General features: G+C 44.8%; 1 protein-coding gene across 1 annotated transcript in view; it reads right to left on the bottom strand.

The window, feature by feature from the left end:
* Window positions 1-2250: 2250 nt before the first annotated feature.
* usp20 (ubiquitin specific peptidase 20) overlaps window positions 2251-22998 on the bottom strand; it is a 56191-nt gene continuing 35443 nt past the window's right edge. Inside the window, exons 23-26 of the mRNA XM_084324297.1 lie at window positions 21248-21350; window positions 21076-21144; window positions 10539-10710; window positions 2251-5242 (exon numbers count right to left, since the gene is read on the bottom strand). Coding sequence (XP_084180423.1) covers window positions 10553-10710; window positions 21076-21144; window positions 21248-21350 — 330 coding nt within the window. The 3' untranslated portion in view covers window positions 2251-5242; window positions 10539-10552. The remainder of the gene's footprint in view (window positions 5243-10538; window positions 10711-21075; window positions 21145-21247; window positions 21351-22998) is intronic.

Here is a 22998-nt window from a genome sequence, read left to right as displayed (position 1 = left end):
TACTATATACCTGTATGTCATGCATGTCCCTATGCCATAAATGTCATGTCATGTATGATGTGTATGTCATAAATGTCACTATGAATTGAAAATGGGGGACCCTGATGTAAACAAGACAAACGTCTTTCGCTTTCTTTTTTGGATCTACTTTTTCTCCCCATTTTCTATTTTTTCTCCCATCCCAATTTCGTATTGTCCAATTCTACCCTCCCCAATCTCGAACGTTGCTAGACTATGCCTCCCACTGGTCGGCTGCAGTGAGGACGAAGCCTTGCATCACGTGTCCCCTCCGGTACACGAGGAGGCAGCCGTCGCATCTTTTCACCTGCACAGCGCGATCTCTCAGTGGCGAGGAGTAACGCGTGGGAGGCTCACGCTGCCCCCGTTGCTTCCTGATTCTGCTGTACAGGCGCACCAACCGACCTGTAGGAGTCGCCGTCCACAACGTCCGATCCCCACCCACCGGCTTTCCCACCCCCTAATACTGCCAATTGTATTAGTATGAACGACCAGCCAAGCCGGAAGCAACACAGAGAGCTGGGCTCGAACCCAGCATCTCCTGCGTTAGTGGCGAGCGCCTTGCCCACTGCGCCACTTAGCCGCCCTGATAAACGTCTTTCTCTGGTCTGCATCCCCTTAACAATTGTGTGTATATTGAGCCGTACTGTATTGTACCCATTCTGCAATCTGTTAAATAAAGTTTTCATTGATTCATTCACTGTGTTACACTATTCGTTCTAGACTCTCTCACAGCACAGTCAGTTTATGGACTTTTTCTTCCAACTTATACCCCAAAATCAGTAACCTCTCGCACAGCTGCTCGGTTACAACATACCTCACATACTACGCTGCGATATCCGGCAGTATGAGAGAGAGAGAGAGAGAGAGAGAGAGGCCACCACGATGTGAGAACGACACCAATGAGGTCAGCTAAGATCGTGTTGTCTGATTGATCTCGTGCATAGATCTCACACACACATCCGAATTTGCACCACATGCATTTAGTTTGACAGTTATCGAGGAGTAGGGCGGCTAGGTGGTGTAGTGGTCTAAGGCACTCGCCACCAGTGTGGAGACGCTAGGATTCGCGTGTTCGAATCCAGCTCTCCACATTGTTTTTCAGTTTGGCTGGTCGTCCGCAGTAATACACATTGGCCGTATTACGGGGAGGGAAAACTGAAGGGTGGGGATCGAACGTTGTGAACAAGCGACTCCTACAAGTCGGTTGGTGCGCCTGCGCAGTAGAATCAGGAAGTGTCGGGGGCAGCGTGAGCCTCCCACGCGTTACTCCTCGACACTGAGAGATCGAGCTGCGCAGGTGAAAAGATGCGACTGCTGTTACCTCAAGTACCGGAGGGGACTTGTGCTATGTATGACTTAGTCCACATTGCAGCCGGCTTGTGGGAGGCAAGAAACAGCGTTCGTGACAGGGGAGGGTTGAATTGGATGATACGAAATTGGGATGGGAGAAAATATAGAAAAATGGGAGAAAAAGTGGATCAAAAAAAAAAAAGACAGTTATCGAGGAGTGAATGATGTGGCCACCAGTGATGTCATCGGGGACGGGACGTTGAACCCTTGTGACAATTACAGCTCTGTGAAAAGATGCAGATGAGAAAATAGCAACGCCTCGTCTTATAGGGACTGCTACCTTATCGTTTCATGGAGCTGTAATTAACACGACACAAGGCTTCGGTGTCCTCGATGACATCACTGGTGGCCATATTCAAACTCATGTAGGCCTACTTCCGTCTAAACTGAGTGAATGTGTGCAAAACCGCTTAGTCTTTGGATGTGTGAGATGATGTGCAAAATCAATCCGTATTGTTTTTTGTTTTTTTATGAAGTGCCCCTTTAAGAGGATGACCTAGTGCCTCATCCGTAGCTTAACACTGTATTGCACTATCGCAGGACCTCAACATGTCTTTTACCATGCTTTTTTTTTTAAACGTATGTACATTATACCTGTTATGTCTTATTCTATTTTGTATTATTGCACAATCGCTGCGGGCATGACCCCCCGCATTTCACTGTATGCCTTGTATGCCGTGACAAATAAAAACTCTTGACTTGACTCTTGACCACATGGCGCCGTAGGCTAATGTGTTTTAGAGGCAGATTGACACACAGTTGTTGTTTCCGTTTCCTTGCCACGCTCTCTCATCCAATTAAATCATTTGGAAAAATGAAAAACCCACCAAACGGAACATGCAAATGAAAGAGCCGGCTTTTCTTTTTTTAATCATGTAACCAGTCACAAGTAAGTACACCAGTTTTACAGACATTAGACATCCCTCTGAGTTTTAGGAGATCGACCACTGGAGTCTCGAGTCGACACCATCATTATCACGACCACAACAGCCACACACACTGTTGGGGGGGGGGGGGGGGGGGGGACAGCATAAATTCAGAGATGGGGACAGTTGAGACGTACTTATTACTGAGCATTTCTACACATTGCAATATAATATAATATACTGCACAGCTGCACCAGTCTCTGCTAGGAGCCGTGCAAACTCCTCCTCGTGACAGCTGCCTGATAATAAGTATGGTGGTGCTGAGATTGCACAGCCAAACACGGTTCCATTGCACATATACCCAAGAAGAACAAAACAAACAAAAACAAAACTTAAAAACACTCCATCCAAAAACGTTTAACGGATTTGTCGTCCTTTTGGTTTGATGGTTACACAGTTACAGTTAAAGTCACGTATTCCAAAGAAACTATAAAAGGAAGGAAGGGTCGTCACGTCGAAAGATACCAGCTATCTGAGGAGATATTACATCGACCAATATATCAAACGTTAGCTAGTTAACAATGCAACAAATTGCTGATGATTCTGACACCCGAGGTAATAACCTGTTTAAATGACATATAAACGAGTAGATGGCTGATCCCATTCAACTCGATGTCGGCCGCACTGAAAGTTCCCACACACACCAATGTGCGTTCACGTGCTACACAGTGACTTAATGACCCTTCCTTCTTTTATAGTTTCCTTGACATATTCCAGGAAGTATTAAATACATCTAAGTGAAATAATAAAAATGGAAAAAAAAAGAAAAAGAGACCTTAGCAAGTGATTAACAGATGCTGTAAGGGATATGCTGATATTCTCTTTCATCTTCATGATTTCACTGAGCTGTAATATTATCGACACTTCCTAGCATATGTGACATCAAAATGACATCACACATCTCTCAAGCCAATTGCGTTTGTACAAGATAGCTTACGTATGGTTTTGGGGGATATGTGTGGGGATGGAGAGCATAGTATCAGCGTTATTTTTTTGGGTGGAGTGTTCCTTTAACACAAACATCCTCACAGAGGTTTGACTTCTGGATACAGACTGAAAAGAACAACAACAAATAGTACAAAAGCAGCATTTCTTTTCTATTTTCTTAACAAAATGGAGAAATCAATATGTTCTCATATTAAAACAGGAATTCATCTTTGGACATGATTGACAAACAAACACCTGGATTAAAAAGTATTTCAGGTACTTTTTGGGTGTGGTTTGATGCTTGATGCTGTGTGTGTGGGAGGGTTGCCTAATACTACCAAACCATATACCCTATTGTCCTGTGCACTTGTGAATGTCTGTGCAGATTTGACAAGATTTAAGCAGTATCGTTAAAAACCTAGTCTCAGGCTGGAATAATAATCCAAGCGGATTTTCCACTATTTTGTCTTATCCTATAAATAACCCTCTTGGATATTCACAAGCACAAACGTAGATTTTGTGCTAGTGAATTGGCGCAACTGGGTTTCACAATCACACGGGTTGCACTGCACCGAGTATAAAATCCAAACCCAACCCGTGACAAGAGGATCGGCGCTGGCGGATTTCACTCGGAACGATACATCTTTCGTTTGAGTTCACAGAGCGAGAGATAGCATTGTCTCGAGCCATGACAGAACAATTACATCCCTCATTTCAGTTCACAAAGCAAGAGATAACATCGTCTCGAGCCATGACAGAAAATCAACTCTAGTCGAATTCCATCGGAACAACACAACCTCTCGTTTGAGATAACGTATCGAGGGGCGATTAGCGAGAATTCACCATCTTCCTCTGCGAGTGGAGCTCTGTGGTATTTGAACAGGATCTAACACGTGTCTTCTCACACCCTTTTATAATAACATCCTTGCAGAATAGTCCTCTGAGCTCAAAGGTAGTAGTGCGTTATCAGATCACCCACTTCCGCTCGCGGAAATCATATACCACAGATCTACAACAGAAAAATTAATACAAGCTCTCTAACGCGTGTGTCCTTACAGTCCTTACATGCTCAATGCTCTACTCTGCAGAACCGCATGTATCTGAACCAGTCCTTACATGCTCAATGCTCTACTCTGCAGAACCCCCATGTATCTGAACCAGTCCTTACATGCTCAATGCTTTACTGCAGAACCCCATGTATCTGAACCTCGGAGGGATAGGGAACACCATGCAGGGATGCAAACAAATCAAATCGAATTAATTGTGCACACTTTTGGGGGGAGTTTTCTTGTAGTTGCATGCTTTATATGGGTAAATGAGATTAACAGGGCCTTGTTGGAATGTGTGTGCATGCATGCTTCATATTATTAAGGAATAGGAATTTTCAAACATTTTACTGGTTCAAACGACCTCTGTTCCCAGAGAGGTTCAGATCGGCGAGTTTCTACTATAAAAAAGGTGCACGTCTCTCTCGCTGTACCGATGCCTACGCTGAGTAGCATGAGTGTTGAGCGTTGATGTGTGGATACAAATGTATTGCAAATAATGGCAACCGTTCTGTCCCCAATGTCCGTCGGTTGGTTGGAGCCTCCTGACGAAGACGAATGAACTGAAGTAAAGTCAGCGAGCAAAGTCGAACACTTCTCTCCTTCCTCGCCGGCATAATAGTCTGTCACAGCGCACCTCCTCTTCTCGCCGCCTGTTAATATCATGACACCTAGCTACTATAGCAGCCACAGGAACGCCACAGGAACGCCACAGCTACCGCCGCCGACGCGGCTCCAGAAATGGGGGCGCGTGACGTGTTATTTTCCACTGTGACACCCAAACAGATCAGAATTGTTCAATAAATAAATACCTTTTTCCTACTACGATATATGATAGTTTAGGACCGCTATGTCTTCTGGCGACAGAATGACGCGTTGCTACGGTTACAAAGTGCTTCTTCACCGAGGTGCAAATTCTTCTGTTTCCTGTGAGGGCGGCGGGAGCGACAGAGCCAGGGAATGTCGGGCAACCTGAGGAAGAAGACAGGCCGAGATGAGAAACAAGCAGAGGACAAATCTATCCTTTTTCTTAATTTTTCAAACACAATATTTGATTGAATTTTCAAGAACATAATGTAAAAGAAAACTCACACATGGACAGAAATTATAAGCAAATCACATACCCCGAGGAAAAGAAACATGCATGGTATGTAGACATACACTTTGCATGGAAAAACAACTAATTTACTGCCTCAACATGAATCCTCAGCTCCCAGTCTGCCGGAGCCAACATTATTTTTTTTTTAATCCACTTTTTCCCCCATTTTTTATTTTTCTCCCATCCTAATTTTCATATCATCCAATTCAACCCTCCCCTGTCTTTGAACGCTGTTTCTTGCCTCCCACAAGCCGGCTGCAATGTGGACTAAGTCATACATAGCACAAGTCCCCTCCGATACTCGAGATAACAGCAGTCGCATCTTTCCACCTGCGCAGCTCGATCTTTCAGCGTCAGGGGTCTGGGCTTTGGAGGGGCGCCGCCCCCATCGCTTCCTGATTCTACTGCGCAGGCGCACCAACCGACCTGTAGGAGTCGCTGTCCACAACGCCCGATCCCCACCCATCAGTTTCCCTCCCCCTAATACTGTCAATGTGTATTAGTGCGGACGACCAGCTAAACTGAAAGCAATGTGGAGCGCTGGACTCGAACAGGGAGGCGAACCTGTTCGAGCCCAGTCTCCAGTATTCGTGGTGAGCGCCTTGCCCACTGCACCACGTAGCCGCCCCCGGAGCCAACATTCTAAATGAGTTGGCTTTGAAAAACCTTGTCACTTTTACAATAAATCCTATATTTCTAAGGTTTTAAGACTCATAATTGACCAAATAAATTATTGAAGCTTATTTCCAACATTTAGATCATTCCTTTTATATAGTATTTTCTAGGGGTCAATTTGACAAACTATCGGTATCGGCCGTTTATGTTACAGATTTATTTACTTTATTAGCCGTCTTTTAAAAAGGCCTCTAGTTTAGTGGCTCATTTTCTAAGCTAGCGCACAACTATTGATCTTGAGGAATCCAAAAGGTACCAGCCATGTCATGCTAGCTTACTGGCAAATGGGGTAAATCTTGCCCCAAAGTTAAAGCTATTTTAACCCTTTCGCTACCACACTACAGACGGTTAACCTTTCACTACCACACTACAGAAGGTTAACCTTTCACTACCGTCTGTAGTGTGGTAGTGAAAGGGTTAACCTTCTGTAGTGTGGCAGTGAAAGGGCTAAGCTAGTTTAAATCTGATGGGGGGGAATTCCCATGGGTACGGCCATTTTCAAAGGGGCCCCTTGACGTCTCAAATCAAGAATTCTGAATAAAGATGAATAGAACCACAGAAGACTCGGGTAATCTATGCTAATTTCTTTATTTTTTTTTATTGTTATTTGGATTTACAAACATACATTGTGGAATAAAATAAGTTAATCTGGGGGCGGCTAGGTGGTGTAGTGGGCAAGGCACTCGCCACCAATGTGGAGACGCTGGGTTCGCGTGTTCGAATCCAGCTCTCCACATTGTTTTCAGTTTAGCTGGTCGTCCGTACTAATACACATTGGCCGTATTACGGGGAGGGAAACTGAAGGGTGGGGATTGGGCGTTGTGGACAGCGACTCCTACAGGTCGGTTGGTGCGCCTGCGCAGTAGAATCAGGAAGTGTCGGGGGCAGCGTGAGCCTCCCACGCGTTACTCCTCGCCACTGAGAGATCGAGCTGCGCAGGTGAAAAGATGCGACTGCTGTTACCTCAAGTACCGGAGGGGACTTGTGCTATGTATGACTTAGTCCACATTGCAGCCGGCTTGTGGGAGGCAAGAAACAGCGTTCATGACAGGGGAGGGTTGAATTGGATGATACGAAATTGGGATGGGAGAAAAACATAGAAAAATGGGAGAAAAAGTGGATCAAAAAAAAAAAATTAATCTATGCTAAATCTATCTAATCTATGCTAATCTATGTCCCATGCAGAATTAGGCCCAAACCAGGTAGTGTTGAAATTTGTTTTGGATTGGTTTCTATTGGTCAACAACAACAAAAAACAACATGGCAACTTGTATCTGGTTATAACAACTTAAATTCATAAAATGCTGTTTAGGTGACAGATAAATCCCAGGGCAGGCTGGTGTACGTAGAACTCATCAACTCATCAACTATCACCTCAAGGAGGTTAGAGGTTCAGAATCCTGGTGACGGTCGGAGCCAGGGGCAGTTAATGAGTTAAACAGAGATGGCCGAGCCTGGATACACTATACGCATCAGGGAGCACACTTCTAATGCAGAGCAGTCAAGTACCCAGGAGAGAGAGAGACATTCCTGGGGGCACTGGAAGGATGCCAGGTCACTGTGCTGCTCTCCCCTGTGTACTGGGTTGTGGAAAGTTATTATAGTTTTGTATTTTTTATTCATATTTACTTTGTTTAAAAGTTGTTTTAAAAAGTTAGTTTCAGTATTAGTTTTCGTTTTTTTGCGTTATGTCCGCGGCATGAATTCGGTAGCATCGGTGTGTGTGTGTGTGTGTGTGTGTGTGTGTGTGTGTGTGTGTGTGTGTGTGTGTGTGTGTGAGATATATAGAGAGAGAGGGGGGGGCTTTGGTAGACTATTGCATTGGTCCATTCATTGAAGATGAACGCAATGTGACATCCTTTACTAGGCTCACCCACCAACAGTGCAGGTGCTGAACTGCTGATCCGAATGTATAGGTAAAAACCATATTATGCGTTATCATCAATAAAAAAATGGCACAAAAAAATTCCGCTTACGCGCGCTAGCATTCACTGGGGGCCTACAAATACATTCTTTCAGGGGGCCCAGAATCTGGAGCTACACCCCTGTGTGTACATGCCATATGTCCTTCATTCATTGAGGGGACATGTTTATTACCAGCTACAGCATGCCACGGACATAATGTGCTCCGACAAGCACCCATTCTTCTTTTTTTTTTTTTATTGGTCTTTTTCCCCCTCCATTTTTCCTCCGATTTTCTCCCATCCCAATGTTAGTCGTATGCTAATTCCCAGTCCCTTCCTGGTCGCTGCGCACTTACCCCCCACAGTCAGATCATCTGGGAGAGTGGAGGCTACCACGTGCTTCCTCCGACACACGTCCAGCCAATCACCGCTTCTTTTCACCTGGCAGCGCGGATTCTCATCGAGAGGGCGTAGCGTGTGGGAGGACCACACTATCCTACTCAGGTCCTATCCGCGCTTAGCAGGCGCCCCGACCGAACTGTAGGAGTCGCTGTTTACAACGACCCGGACCCACCCCGCCAGCTTCTCCCACCCTCTAATACAGCCAATTGTATTAGTGCAGACGGCCAGCCAAGATGGTGACAACCCCGGAGCTGTGAGCTGGATTCGAACAGGCGAATCCAGCTCACAGCTCCGGGGTTGGTGACGAACGCAATCTCCGCTCGGCCACCTAACCGCCCTGACAAGCACCCATTCTAGTTTATTATAACATGGGGGGTATTTGTCAGGGGCAAGATTTGAGAAGTTCAAAATAGGTATTGTGTAAAACAAGCACATGCAGGCATTTGACTCACAGTCGTGCAGATATCCCGTTCTCAATGAACATATGCACCAGTGACTGCTCATGCTTGCTGTGTTGACAAATTTGACCAAATTGGCAAAGACTAAAACTACAGTCATTTTCTGTAGATTTTGTGCAGTAAGCAAATGTGGCTTGGCAAGATGTGGGAAGGGATACCAGAACATTTATTTTCCGCTTACTGCAGAGTGGAGGGACTGGGAGACCCATGTTACTGACCAAACACTCTATATCAGTGATGGCTGTCGGAATGTAGAACTATTTAACACACATTTTAACAAAAAGAATACCACTTACAGCACCTTTTAAGACGCTTTTCAGAAACACCCCATTCCGACATAATATGCCATCTAATGCATCCTGACGGGTGTAATTCGCACAATACTGTGTGCATTTTGACTAATCAATACAATCTGTGTTTCACAATGTTTACTTTAAATATCAGATTTCTAAGCTTATGTATTAACTTCATATGGTCATATTCATCTCGCCCTGGCCTCCTTCCCACTCCGCCGCGCTAGAGGAATGTGAGATGAGATCATAAGACTGACGTCAGCAGCGTGGCGGGAAATTACGTGTGTTTTGAGATTAAACCATTGTGGGGGCCCGGGGTTCCAGGAGACGTGCCGGGAAGAATGACAAGCGCTCATTATTACCCAGAAGTCCAGCGTTAAGTGATTGCATGCAAGCTACCATAACGAAAAGTGCTTCTATGTCAATCTCGTGTTCGTTCGCACGAGTTAATTCAGTCCTCGCACGAGTTCATACTACGAGAACTAACAGCAGCAGAACTCCAGAACTAACAGCAGCAGAACTCCAGAACTAACGGCAGCAGAACTCCAGAACTAACAGCAGCAGAACTCCAGAACTAACAGCAGCAGAACTCCAGAACTAACAGCAACAGAACTCCAGAACTAACAGCAGCAGAACTCCAGAACTAACAGCAACAGAACTCCAGAACTAACAGCAGCAGAACTCCAGAACTAACAGCAGCAGAACTCCAGAACTAAGTGTGTCTGACTCTTAACCACCAAAACCTGCACGGACTACAACATATGACGTATATAATGCCAGTTAGGGTACCTTGAGTATACAGCACCTTGTGTATACCGTTTACTTTTACTCATAGTTTATATATTCAGATCCTAATTCTTTATTGCCTATATTTATTGTAACGTATAATATAACCAATACGCATACAGACTCACATCCGCACCTTTGATTACACCGTTTACTTTATATTCAGAGTTAATTATATTGTTTACACTGTTTTTTCCCCCTCATCTTTTTTATATTCAGATCCAATTATATTGCCTATATATTTATGTCTTTCTACTATTACCCTGCCCATACCTGTACCTCCGCTCCCCCCTCCTCCATGCTTACTGTATGTTATGGCACCCGAATTTCCCCAAGGGGATCAATAAACGATTATCTTATCTTATCTTGTACTCGGTCCTCCTTAACCCTTTCACTGCCACACGACAGAAGGTTAACCCTTTACTATCACACAACCGACGGCGATGCTCCATCGTTAGCATCATTAGCTCCGCGACGGATCATCGCCGTCGGTTGTGTGATAGTAAAGGGCTAACCTGTATTGTCACAGTGAAAGGGTTAACCGGCGGTCGTGTGGCAGTGAAAGGGTTAAATGTGTGCGTGTGCTTTTGATTATGGATGTACACACGTGCATTAGTTGTGTTTCGTCAACAAGGGAGCTAAGATTCCCACCTCTCGCTCTCTCCTCAGAGTGCTCTGGTCTCTGCCTCGATCTTCCTCTCTCCGTGCAGACTGTCCGTGTCGGCCGGGGCCACGGTCTGCCGCACTGCGATCTCAGGCCCTCCGCTGTAGATACCCAGCAGATACTGCCACGTCCCCTCCGAGATCTGACCGTAGTCCGCCCCTAATGACAGACATGTGCACACACACACACACACACAAACACAAACACACAAGCACATGCAGACACTATTGAATCTATTATAAAACAGGTAGCACACAATATGCCCATATATGGACCATCGCTCTCAACAAAAAGGCCCGGAAGAGGATGTTCTTCCTACGTCAGCTGAGGAAGTTTAGGCTGCCGAGGACTATGATGGTCCAGTTCTACACTGCCATCATCCAGTCCATCCTCACCCTCTCCATCATCACCTGGTTCCCTGCAGCCACGGTCAGGGACAAGGCCAAGCTGCAGCGGGTGATATGATCAGCAGAGAGGATGATCGGCTGCCCCCTTCCCTCCCTCGAGTCCCTACATTCCACCAGGGCCTTGAGGAGGGCGAGGTAGATCATGGCAGACCCCGCCCACCCGGGTCACGGCCTCTTCATCATGCTCCCCCACGGCAGGCGACTACGGCTGCCCAAGACATTAAAGTCCCGCCATAGACTCAGTTTCTTCCCCTCAGCAGCTCGCCTGGTAAACGAGTCAGGTGTCCCCCCCCTCCCCCCCTCTATGGCGAGCTGCTAGGGCTGGACCTCTGGACTTGAACTGTGCTGCACTGTATCCATGTCCCCTACCACTGCACTTTACTGTCTTATTGTTGTCTCACTGTTCTGTCCTGTTTTGCACTTATTTATTTATTATTATGTTTATTCGTTTATATGTGAAAAAAAATCATGCACTGTAATGTCGAATCACGTTCCATTTGTATATACAATATGGTGAATAAAGTAATCTGAATCTGAGGCTCAAAATGGAATAAAGCAATGATTTTATCCAGATTATTGAATTATTGTCACTTCCAGGGGGCGGAGCTGAGCGATCATGGAGTAGACGTGTTTCACATGAGCTCCCTTCTACCGTGCTGAATATACGTTTCTCCCCATTAGTCTTTATTTTATTTTTATTTGTTTTTTATCTGTTTGCTAGGTCGTCGTGTTTAGTATACATTCATCGACTTTTTTCGACTTTCTACGATGACGACGGGGGTGGAAACCAGAGCCATGAAACCATGCGCCACAACCAGCAAGCTATCACCGCCGGGCCTGCCCGCGCCGTCGCCCGTTGTCGGGGAATTAAGCGAAGCTGTGCTCTTGGTCATGACCAAGCTACACGCAGACTCTGAGACACGCATCGCTGAAGCACAGAAGAAAGTGTTGACGGATTTTTGTGTCAGCCTCCGTCGTGAGATATCAGAAGAAATACGGCTGGCGGTAGCACCGCTGACAGACAAGATGGAGACGATGCACGCTGTCTCCTCTGCTAATGCTAACGAACTAGCCATGCTAACGACGGAGGTATCATCACAGTGCGAGAAGATGGCGGGTCTCGAATCAGCCCTGCTGGCTAGGCAGGCTGAAGTCAACAAACTACAGTCGGCAATGGAGGAGATGCAGTCCCGGGATAGACGCCACAACGTCAGGATTGTTGGAGTACCGGAGACCAGCGGTGAAGGCCGTCTCTCTGAGACCGTGTCCGAACTGCTGCAGAAAATACTAGGGACGGACGTCCTCCCTTCTCCCCCTGTCTGTGAATCGGCCTACAGAGCGGGCAGGTTTTCTCCCGGCGTGAACAAAGAGCCGAGGCCTATCATAGTCAAGCTGAACAGACTCCAGCAGAGAGAACTCATCATGCGGTCGGCTCGTGCCAGAAGGGGTAGTCTGAGGCTTGGCGATCACAGAGTGGCCATTTTCGAGGACTTTACACCGGAGGTTCAAGCACAGAGAGGCGAATACAAGGTGGTCCTGACTAAGCTATGGAAACTAGGCCTGAGGCCCACGTTATTCGCTCCCGCGAGGTTGTCTGTGTTGGAGAAGGTCGGTGGTCAGCGTTTGTTTTGGTCGTTGGCTAAAGCGAAGGAATATCTCGCGGAGTTACCCGAGTCTGTTGCTTGATATATATGGCGGGTGAGTGACTTGGCGGTTTGGGCCTATATACATTGATTAGGCCGACTATTCACAAATACTTGCTGTCATGCCCAGACATGCTAACTGCCAATGCCCATCCAACTAGCGGGGCTTCCCAATGACTTCTGTTACTTGCTAAAGCTGACCTCATGGTCGTACTTGTGTATCGCCTCTTTGGAAGCTAACGAGCTAGCTGAACAATGTACATAATAGGCGTAACGTGCTATCCGGATTCATCACTAGCTTACGCGCTAGCCTCGGGCTGTCCAGCGGGCTTCGTCTATAGTCTGCGCTGAGACATTCGAGACCCGTTAATGGTTACGTATTTTGGTTGCTGTTGCTGTTCAAAGGGACATTGGTTTGCACAATTCAAGAGTGATCGAATCCCTAACTAACTTCTGGTATGCTTTTATTTTTATATCCAGGTTGTTTTGAACTTTGGGATCCATAGTAGAAGCCAAGGTCGGTTGAATATGCATATACAATATATGATAACAGGTTGGGTCGGGTATGGCTTGCACTTCATGGCTATAAGGTTATATGGCTTGCACTATAGCCATTACCCTCTTTTCCTTTCCTTTTTTCTTTCTTACTGTCGCTGTTTTTATGTCATCCGTATGCGCGATTTAAATGTGATCCGATTCTACCTTGGACTAACTGCTAATCTGCCTTAAATGTGTTTTGTATTTTCCGTGATCCACTTATGCTATAACGTTGCGACATTAATATGCAGACTCCAAGGTAGATGGTTACAGGGTTGATGCTGAGTAATTATATAATAATTATTGTCGCTGTTTTAATGGCATTTGAATGAGCAATTTAACTGTGATTCGATCCTACCTTGGACTAACTGCTCCAACCGATATCTTTATTGAAACAATGTATGATAACAGGTGGTGTCAGGTGTTGCCTATTACCATCCCCGGATTGATTAATTAATGAATGTGTTTAATTCTATTCTTACATAGGTTATGTCATTTCAGCCGTTGTGCCTGATCAGAGGGACAGCTAAAGGGGTGCACTTTGACCATAACCCTTTTTTTTAGGGCTGGGCGATATGGCCTAAATATGATATCACGATATTTTCTGACCTTTCGGCAATACACGATACGCATCACGATGTTTTTCTTTTTTTCCCCCAAACAATTCATTATGAGGCTTACCAAGACAGTATTTGAGTTTGCAAGCTAACATTAAAGACAAAATAAAATACCCATGCATTTAGCATTTTTATATTATATATTAGATTTAGATTATTGGATTATTAGATTATATATTGCATATATTTAGCAATGAGATATTATATGATTTAGATACGAAATATGATGAATTGAAAATGGGGGACCCTGATGTAAACAAGACGAAAGTCTTTCTCTGGTCTGCATCCTCCAGTCCACTGTTGACTGTTGTTGTATTGAGCTGTACTGTATTGTACCTATGCTGCAATCTGTTAATAACGTTTATATTCATTCAGTCGGCAAACAGAATCAGTTTGATTGACAGTCGCGTCTGCCAATTACGTCACATCGCTTGCACCCGCCCTGCTGTTCTTAGCACCAATCGGCAAGCGCGTATTAATTTTTTACTTCCGCTATTGGAGAGCTCAATGAAAACAACAATGGCAGCGGTAGCTCGCCGCGGCCGACTTTTACCTTTTAGCTCTGCAGAATGACTAAACGACTGGAGGCATAATGATTTTACTGTAACGGATGTTATAATAAAAGCATTTCCATACATCTGTCTGATTGAAAACGTTATTAACAGACCGCAGAATGGGCACAACGGAGTCAGCACGGGCTGAGATATGAACGGCTAATGCTTGCTATATCTAGGTCGACCTCGGTCGTTGCTATGTAAATACGCTGATGTTATTGAAAGTGTAACTATATAACGTCAATGCCACAAAACGAATGCCTTTGTTATCATAAGTAGTAACTTTTGATGCAGTAGTGTGTGTGGGGCGGCGCTGTTCAAAAGTGTCAACGTGTGGACCAGATTGACGCAACACAAGCCTCTTGGGCAAAACATCACGATATCCACGATACGTTTAAAAAGTGTATCGTTAATGAACTGTACCCGATATTTATATAATATCGTCATATCGCCCAGCCCTACTTTTTTTCCCTTCCTCCTTTTTTTGTCATTGTTTAATTGACATTGTTCACACAATTTTGCACAATTAACCTGTGACCCGACCCTGCCTTAGACTATCGGCTGGGATGCTTTAATTTAATTTTGTTTTGAATTTTCCTATACCCTTTTGGGCTATAACAATGCGACGTTGAAGCGCAGATTCGGAAATAGATGGTTGCAGGTTGATGTGGAGTTATTATTTAATAATGGCTATTTTTACCATTATGGTTGTCTCATGTTGGGGCCAGGGCTCAGGTGGGTTTCGACCGATATCTTTATTGAATTTTATTTTTATTATTATTTGTGTTTATTGGACTAGTGGGGGTTTACTCAGGGGTTTATCTAGAGGGGGGTTGGAGTGGGGAGCGTCTTATTGATCCATGTCTCTAGTGGGAAGTGATAGGAAGATGACCATCCTCAGTGGATGGGGCATAGGGTGGGGATTGGAGAGTGGGTATAGGGGGCCTTATAGTAGGACGGGTGGGTTAGGGTTTAGAGTAGAAGGAGGGGGGGTTGTAGCTGGGGTGGTATTTTTATGTGTTCTATGTACTGTTGTCTTATATGTGTGTAAGTGTTCCTCCTCTGAACTCCTGGGATTGACCGTCCGGGCCCGCCGGGATCAGCACCTCTGTACTCAGCCTGGCTGCACTGGTATGTTCTCTACGCATTTATACAAGCTCGACCATGGCTAAATTGAATATTTTTATTTGGAACGCAGGAGGGCTTAACGTCCCCACACAAGCGTGCCAGTGTCCTTTGGCTATTGAAGAGGAGAAATATTGACCTTGCTCTCCTTAGTGAGACGCATTTAATGGTAGGTGACGTGTCAAGACTGGCAAATCGGCAATATCACGTTATCTCCTCATCCTCAGCCGATGATAAGACGAAAGGAGTAGTCATAGTTACAAGACGTAACCTTGATATCAAAATCTTGGATGTATGGTCGGACACGGAGGGAAGGATTACTATAGCAAAAGTTGAATTCTTGCATAGGAAGATGGCTATAATAGCATTGTATGCTCCTAACACATTTGATTCAGCGTTCTATAATACAATCACGAAGAATATGTTGGAACTTAATGGATACGCTCTCATTGTGGGTGGCGATTTTAATGCGTGCTGGGATGCGGAGATGGATAGGTCTGGGCCCTCTGAAACGAGCGATCAAAAACGGGCCTCTAAGGCCCTCAGGATGTGGGCCAAAGACACGGGGCTCACAGACCTCTGGCGCTTATGCAACCCCACCCTCAAAGATTACTCTCACCTGTCAGCCAGACACAAAAGCTTCTCTCGAATTGACTATGCATTCGCGTCCCCTAATATGTTTGATAGTTTCGATGTCTCATTGGTTCCCTTGGCTCTCTCAGACCACAAGGGGATTTTCCTTACGGCAACCTTTGGCAGGCTCTCCGCAAGAGCTCCCAGATGGCGTTTTAATTCGACCTTGCTAAAGAACGATGACTTCTGTTCTGAGTTCAGGAGTAAACTAGCTGAATTTTTGCAGATCAACGTTGGCACAGTAGAAGACCCTAGGGTCCTGTGGAACGCATTGAAAGGATTTGTCAGGGGTCATGTCACACTATTTGCCTCCAATTTGCGAAAATCCCGGTCAAAAAAGCTAGAAGGACTGGAATCATTATATGCGGACCTATACGCATCCTTGCAAACTAACTATAATGAACGACTAAACACACAACGTAAGATAGTCAAAAAAGAAATAAACTCCATACTTAAACAACAGTCTGAGTTCTTGATACATAGGACAAGACAAAATTACTACTTTCACGGCTCCAGACCTAGCCATCTATTGGCAATGAAAATACGCTCAAATGATCATTTCTCGGATATCCCCTCGATTAGGACGAGCCAGGGTGCAGTCACTACTGATTCGAAAAAGATCAATGACACTTTTAAAGAGTTTTACTCACAGTTATATAGCTCAGAGGGTAATCTTGATGACTCTAAATTTGAATCGTTCATTGGCGGGCTCAAGATACCCCACATTTCTGAGGAAGAGGCCAAGGAACTGGGTAGACCGATTACTCTCGTAGAATTGAGGGAGACGATTGTTGAAATGCAGAGGGGTAAGGCACCAGGCTGGGATGGTATTCCACCCGAAGTGTATTTAGCTTTCTGGGACCAACTGGGTCCATTGATGCTCGATATGATCAATTATGCTATCGAACAAGGGGAGTTCTCAAGAGATGTCAATATGGCGTTGATTTCTTTACTTCTCAAGAAGGACAAAGATCCCAATGATTGTGGTAGCTATAGACCCTTGAGTCTTCTCGGGGCCGATTTAAAGGTGTTTGCCAAGGTGCTGGCCCGTCACCTGCAGAAATGTATGTCTGTATTGGTACACTGCGATCAAACTGGTTTTATCCCGGGGCGTCTGGCTGCAGATAATCTTAGGAGGCTGTTGCATGTAATCGATAACAGTAAAGACAATACAACTCCATCCACAGTTCTGTCTTTGGATGCCATGAAGGCGTTTGACAGACTTGAGTGGTCATACCTGTGGAAGGTACTTGAGGTCATGGGTCTTGGAAAGAGTTTTATTCATATGATTAAAGTCCTGTATGCCTCGCCGTCTGCGATGATACTGACAGGCAAAAACTGTTCCACACTCTTTCCAGTCTCCAGATCTTCTAGACAGGGTTGCCCTCTGAGCCCGGGACTGTTCGCGCTTTCCCTCGAACCTTTGGCCCAATTTATTAGGCAATCGGAGGACATCGTCCCCATAATGGTCAACAATACTCCACACAAAATTGCTCTCTATGCGGATGACCTGCTGATTTTCATGGACGACCCCTCCCGGTCGGCCACAAAATTATTGAGGATAATCGACGACTTTGGTAAATTGTCAGGTTTTAAGATTAACTGGAACAAGTCAGCCTGCCTACCTCTTAATGAACTGGCCAAGGCGGTACGACTACCAGCTGATATCCCCATAGTAGAACATTTTAAATACTTGGGCATAGAGATATTCCCCACGCTGAACCAAACTACTAAGTACAACTTCACGGGTACTTATGATAAAATACGCCAGGATCTAGACAGGTGGTCGTCCCTTCCTAACTCCTTACAAGCCCGGGCTTCCATAATCAAAATGAACATCCTGCCTAGGATAAATTTTATTAGCTCAATGCTCCCCCTGCCCCCTCCAATAGACCACTGGCGCAAGGTACAATCGATGGTATCTAAGTTTGTCTGGAATAACAAACGCCCGAAAATCAAAAGGGCTACTACTCAACGTAGAAAACAAGATGGGGGCCTCGCAATCCCTGATTTTAAACTTTATTTCTGGTCCTTTTCACTGAGACCTCTGATGTGCTGGCTAGACCCTGTAGAGGCTGTATCGTGGCGCTCCTTAGAAGCGGCGGCGGTATCTCCGCTAAGATTGCAGGATGTAGTGTACTCTGTGTCTCTATTTCGAAATGCCGGCTGAGGTATGGACCGATCATAACTCACGTGATCCAAACATGGCGTAATGTACAGAGGTCGTGTGGGGTTAAATGCCCTTGGCACCTGGACTCTCCAATTTTTAATAACCAGCAATTACTTGTTGGACACAAGCCGGTTAATATTCCTCAATGGCAAAGGAGGGGAGTGCATACTCTGGAGGATATTTAGAAGAACGGCCTCCGTGCGTTTCAGGACTTAAGAGAATTTTATGATCTTCCCGGCGAGTCCTTCTTTCTTTACCTTCAACTAAGGTCAGCACTGAGGGCGCATGGCGTACCGTGGGCTCAAGCCTTGCACCCACACCCCTTCCTCAGGCTCATAGTGGACAGGACGACATCCAGAGGGTTTGTCTCCGACTTTTATACGCTCTTAATTCAATCCACGTATAAAAATGTATCATTGGATACAATCTGGCGTGTGGATATCCCGGAGTTGGACCCCGAGTTTGACTGGGATGAGGTTTGGGCAAATGTGGCATTATCTTCCCGCAACCCCAATCACCAGCAAATTAATTTTAATTATATTCATAGGACCTATCTTACACCTAGGAAGCTATATGCTATGGGACTGATAACCGACTCTCGGTGCACTTTGTGCTCTCAAAAGGCCACTGGCACTTATATGCATATGTATTGGGATTGCCCACCAGTGGCCCGCTTCTGGAGGTCAATAACGGACAAACTTTCAGATCTGTGTGGCTTAACTATCCCATTCACAGCTGTTACGCTACTCCTGAACGATATAACGACACTACCCGCGTCCGTACAACTGAAAAGGGTTGTCCTAGCGGGCGTCACAGCAGCGAAGAAGCTAATAGCAATGAGATGGAAGGAGCCTGAGAAGCTTACAATGATTAACTGGTCCCTAACTCTATTGGATGTGATTTATCTTGAGATATCCACAGCCCGGGTGATTGGGGTGGGGCAGGCTGGAATTGACCTGTGGTTCGCAGCAGCTGAGAAGGTAAAGACCGCAATGTGCGGCTGAGCGGGGTTGAGGTGCGTGTTCGGGTGAGTCCGGCGGTCTCTTGGGAGGGGGAGGAGGAAGTGTTTTTGTCTGTCTTGTTTTTTGTCTTGTCATCTTGAGTTTAGCTGGGGATATTATGGGGGGGCAGCTATTTAACTATTTCTTCACTGTCTGGCCACTTTTACACGGTCTCTGTGAGTCTATGGAACACCTCTACAGGTTTTTGTTTTTTCATGAAAGTTCATTGCTCTGTTTTCGGGTCGTGTTCGCAAAAAAATTTCCTTGTGGTGGATTGGAGTTGTACGTTTTATTAATATATGGCCACACGGCCGGGAATCGGGGCTGAACACTGGGAAAGGCCATTTATTAGATAGTAACCCTTGGAATTAAATTTAGAAGGTTGAACTCTGTTTTCTTTTCTCTTGTCTGTATAATTGTTAGTCTGTATTATTATTATTGTTTTTGTTATTTTCTTGTGAAGTTCTATGTATTGTGATTGTGGTTAATGTGTTGTCTTGTTTCATGTGAATAATAATAAAAAATTTGATCAAAAAAAAAGAATTATTGTCACTTCCACTAAATGTATTAATCTAGCTACTAACTGGGGAGACTGATACATAAAGCAGGATGATCGGTTATGAATGATAGTGAACCTCACGTTGAACAGGGATTTCCCAGTTAAGCTGGGTATGCGTCAACCCCAGTCCTGTCGCAGCCGCTCAATCTCCGAAAACTTCCAAACAGCCGTTCTATATTTGGACTGACCACATATTGGGCATCTAAATGGCTCTGCTTCGTATCGGACCGAACTCTGCCCCTTAGCTGTGATATAATAACCACATACCACAGCCTGTCGTGAACTATGCCCCTTAGCTGTGATATAATAACTAGGGATGTCCGATATTATTGGCCTACCGATATTATCGGCCGATATTGGCATTAAAATGCGATATAGGAAAATATCGGTATTCAAACGATTTTTTTTTTTTTTTGGTCTTTTTCCCCCTCCATTTTTCCTCCGATTTTCTCCCATCCCAATGTTAGTCGTAAGCCAATTCCCAGTCCCTTCCTGGTCGCTGCGCACTTACCCCCCACAGTCAGATCATCTGGGAGAGTGGAGGCTACCACGTGCTTCCTCCGACACACGTCCAGCCAATCACCGCTTCTTTTCACCTGGCAGCGCGGATTCTCATCGAGAGGGCGTAGCGTGTGGGAGGACCACACTATCCCCCTCGAGTCCTATCCGCGCTTAGCAGGCGCCCCGACCGAACTGTAGGAGTCGCTGTTTACAACGACCCGGACCCACCCCGCCAGCTTCTCCCACCCTCTAATACAGCCAATTGTATTAGTGCAGACGGCCAGCCAAGCTGGTGACAACCCCGGAGCTGTGAGCCGGATTCGAACAGGCGAATCCAGCTCACAGCTCCGGGGCTGGTGACGAACGCAATCTCCGCTCGGCCACCTAACCGCGCGATTTTTTTTTTTTACATTTCTATAACCTTTATTTACCCAGGAAAAGCAAGTAAGAACAAATTCTGATTTTATTTATTGTCAAAAGTATGCATAATGTTGTGTTAATTCCACAACAAGATATATGTAATGTTAATTACCTGAAATTATTTCGTTTTTTGGGGGGGGGAAACCCTGCATATATCGTATCGGTTGATATCGGTTGAAATCGGTATCGGGAATTAAGAGTTGGACAATATCGGTATATCGGTATCTGTAAAAAAGCCAATATGGAGCATCCCTAATAATAACCATATACCACGGCCTGCCCGTGAGCTATTGCTCAATTGGCTGCATTTTCTCCTGTACAATCTTCACAACACCATAACACTACAGACGCTCTCACCTTGCTTCAGTTGTATGTGTCCTCCTTTCATAACGGCAATCTTACTGTTGTCAATGGGGCAAGGAGGCTCTGGGGGGGGGAAAACAACACAACGTGGTGATGAATACAGAGGATCTACGTCTGATCATCTAATACAACACGACGACGTCCGCATGGCTACAGGGTAACATACCGTTGTCTTTGCCCTTGACAAAGCTCTCCCACTCCCTGAACCACTGCATGCTGATACACAGGATGACCGTAGGCGCCTCCTCGGCCTGGAACTCCTTGTTCAGCTACAGGGGAGACAAATGGGGAAGTCAAAGGCTCAATTCCCGCACAGGCCCCAGTGTGCAGAAGCAGCGGTTTGGTCATGATTGATTGATTGATTGATTTTTATTGTGGAGTAAAAGACAGCATCCAAGGGATAAAAACATGAGAAAGTGCAAGCACTTATTTCCATCATGGTCCCTGATTTTGGACATGGACAGACATCATAAAACATAGAGCATCATAATAAAACATAATAAAACATGATGTCCATCAGTGTTAATGCTACAATCTGCTCTAGTATGACATATATCATGCCAGTTCAGGGTACCTTGTCTATACTGCTTACTTTTACTCTTACTCATTGTATATATATTCAGATTCAAATGATTTTTTGCTTATATTTATTGTAATGTATAATATAACCGATAGGGCGTACAGACCCTCATCTGCATCTTTGTTTACTTTTCAGAGTTAATTATATTGTTTACAGTGTTTATCCTTTTCTCATATTTTAATTACAGATACAATTTTATTGCCTATACTTGTGTCTTTCTACTATTACCCTGCCCATACCTGTACCTCCCCTCCCCCCTACTCCATTAGATTAGCTTAGATTCAAATGTATTGTCATTTTACAGCACAAGTACAGTACAATGTAAATAAGTTTGACATGCTGCTATGACACCCGAATTTCCCCAAGGGGATCAATAAAGGAACGTCTTATCTTATCTTAGAACCAAAACTAAGACAGATACAGGGATAGACGTGGAACCAACACCTACCACCACCACAGCTCCAAAACATATCTGGAGGAAACGGCAGATAATAGATAGTGGGCTGACCCCTATTAGTCGATTAGTCGACTAATCGGTCGAAAGGAGCCGTAGTCGACTGCCAACATCTTAGTCGAATACAAAAAAATAAAAAATATATTATAATTTTTTATTTTTTTTTATCATTCTTTCCAAAAGAAAAGAGGCCTCTAACGCTAATGGCACGCATACCAGAGGCTAACTGCCTACGAAAAACAGGCACAGAGGCACTGAAAGAGGATTTCACCCATCTAATGAACACACTAGACTAGACAAATATCAAGATGTATCCATCAGTGGACCAATTGCATGCTTTTGCAGAGGACAAGAAGCCTTCAGTCGACTCCTTCAGGAGTCTAACCTAAAGAGCTCCTCCTCCTGAGAATTTCCCCCTTTTTTTTTGTTACATAATGTAAAATTACAGATTCATACCTTCAAAATAAGCCATCAATTGTCAAATTTGAGACGATAGTTTTCAATCAATGTCCTATCAAACATTCTGGTACAGTCATTACCAATTTGCAGCAGGAGCCTCTGAAGAGAATTCAGTGAATTCAGCTAATGATAAGGGAACTACACTCCTTCCCAGAATGCAATGTGATGTCAATGTTAATTTCAATGACTAATTCACACCATGAAACAAAGGCCCAGCAGGGAACAATTACAGCTGAATGGGGGTATAGTGTGACTGATCAATACAGGCAACACACACTTTGATTTGATGCCATGCATATACACACACTAGATAGACAGAGGTTTAGATATTTAGATAGATATATAATAGTAATATAATAGAAAGAGAGAGAGAGAAAGAAAGAAAGAAAGAAAGAAAGAAAGATACAGAGAGAGAGACATTTAT

Source organism: Notolepis coatsorum, assembly GCF_963971535.1.
Source record: "Notolepis coatsorum genome assembly, chromosome: 11".
NCBI lineage: Eukaryota > Metazoa > Chordata > Actinopteri > Aulopiformes > Paralepididae > Notolepis > Notolepis coatsorum.
This window is presented reverse-complemented; position numbering and strand designations above follow the sequence as displayed.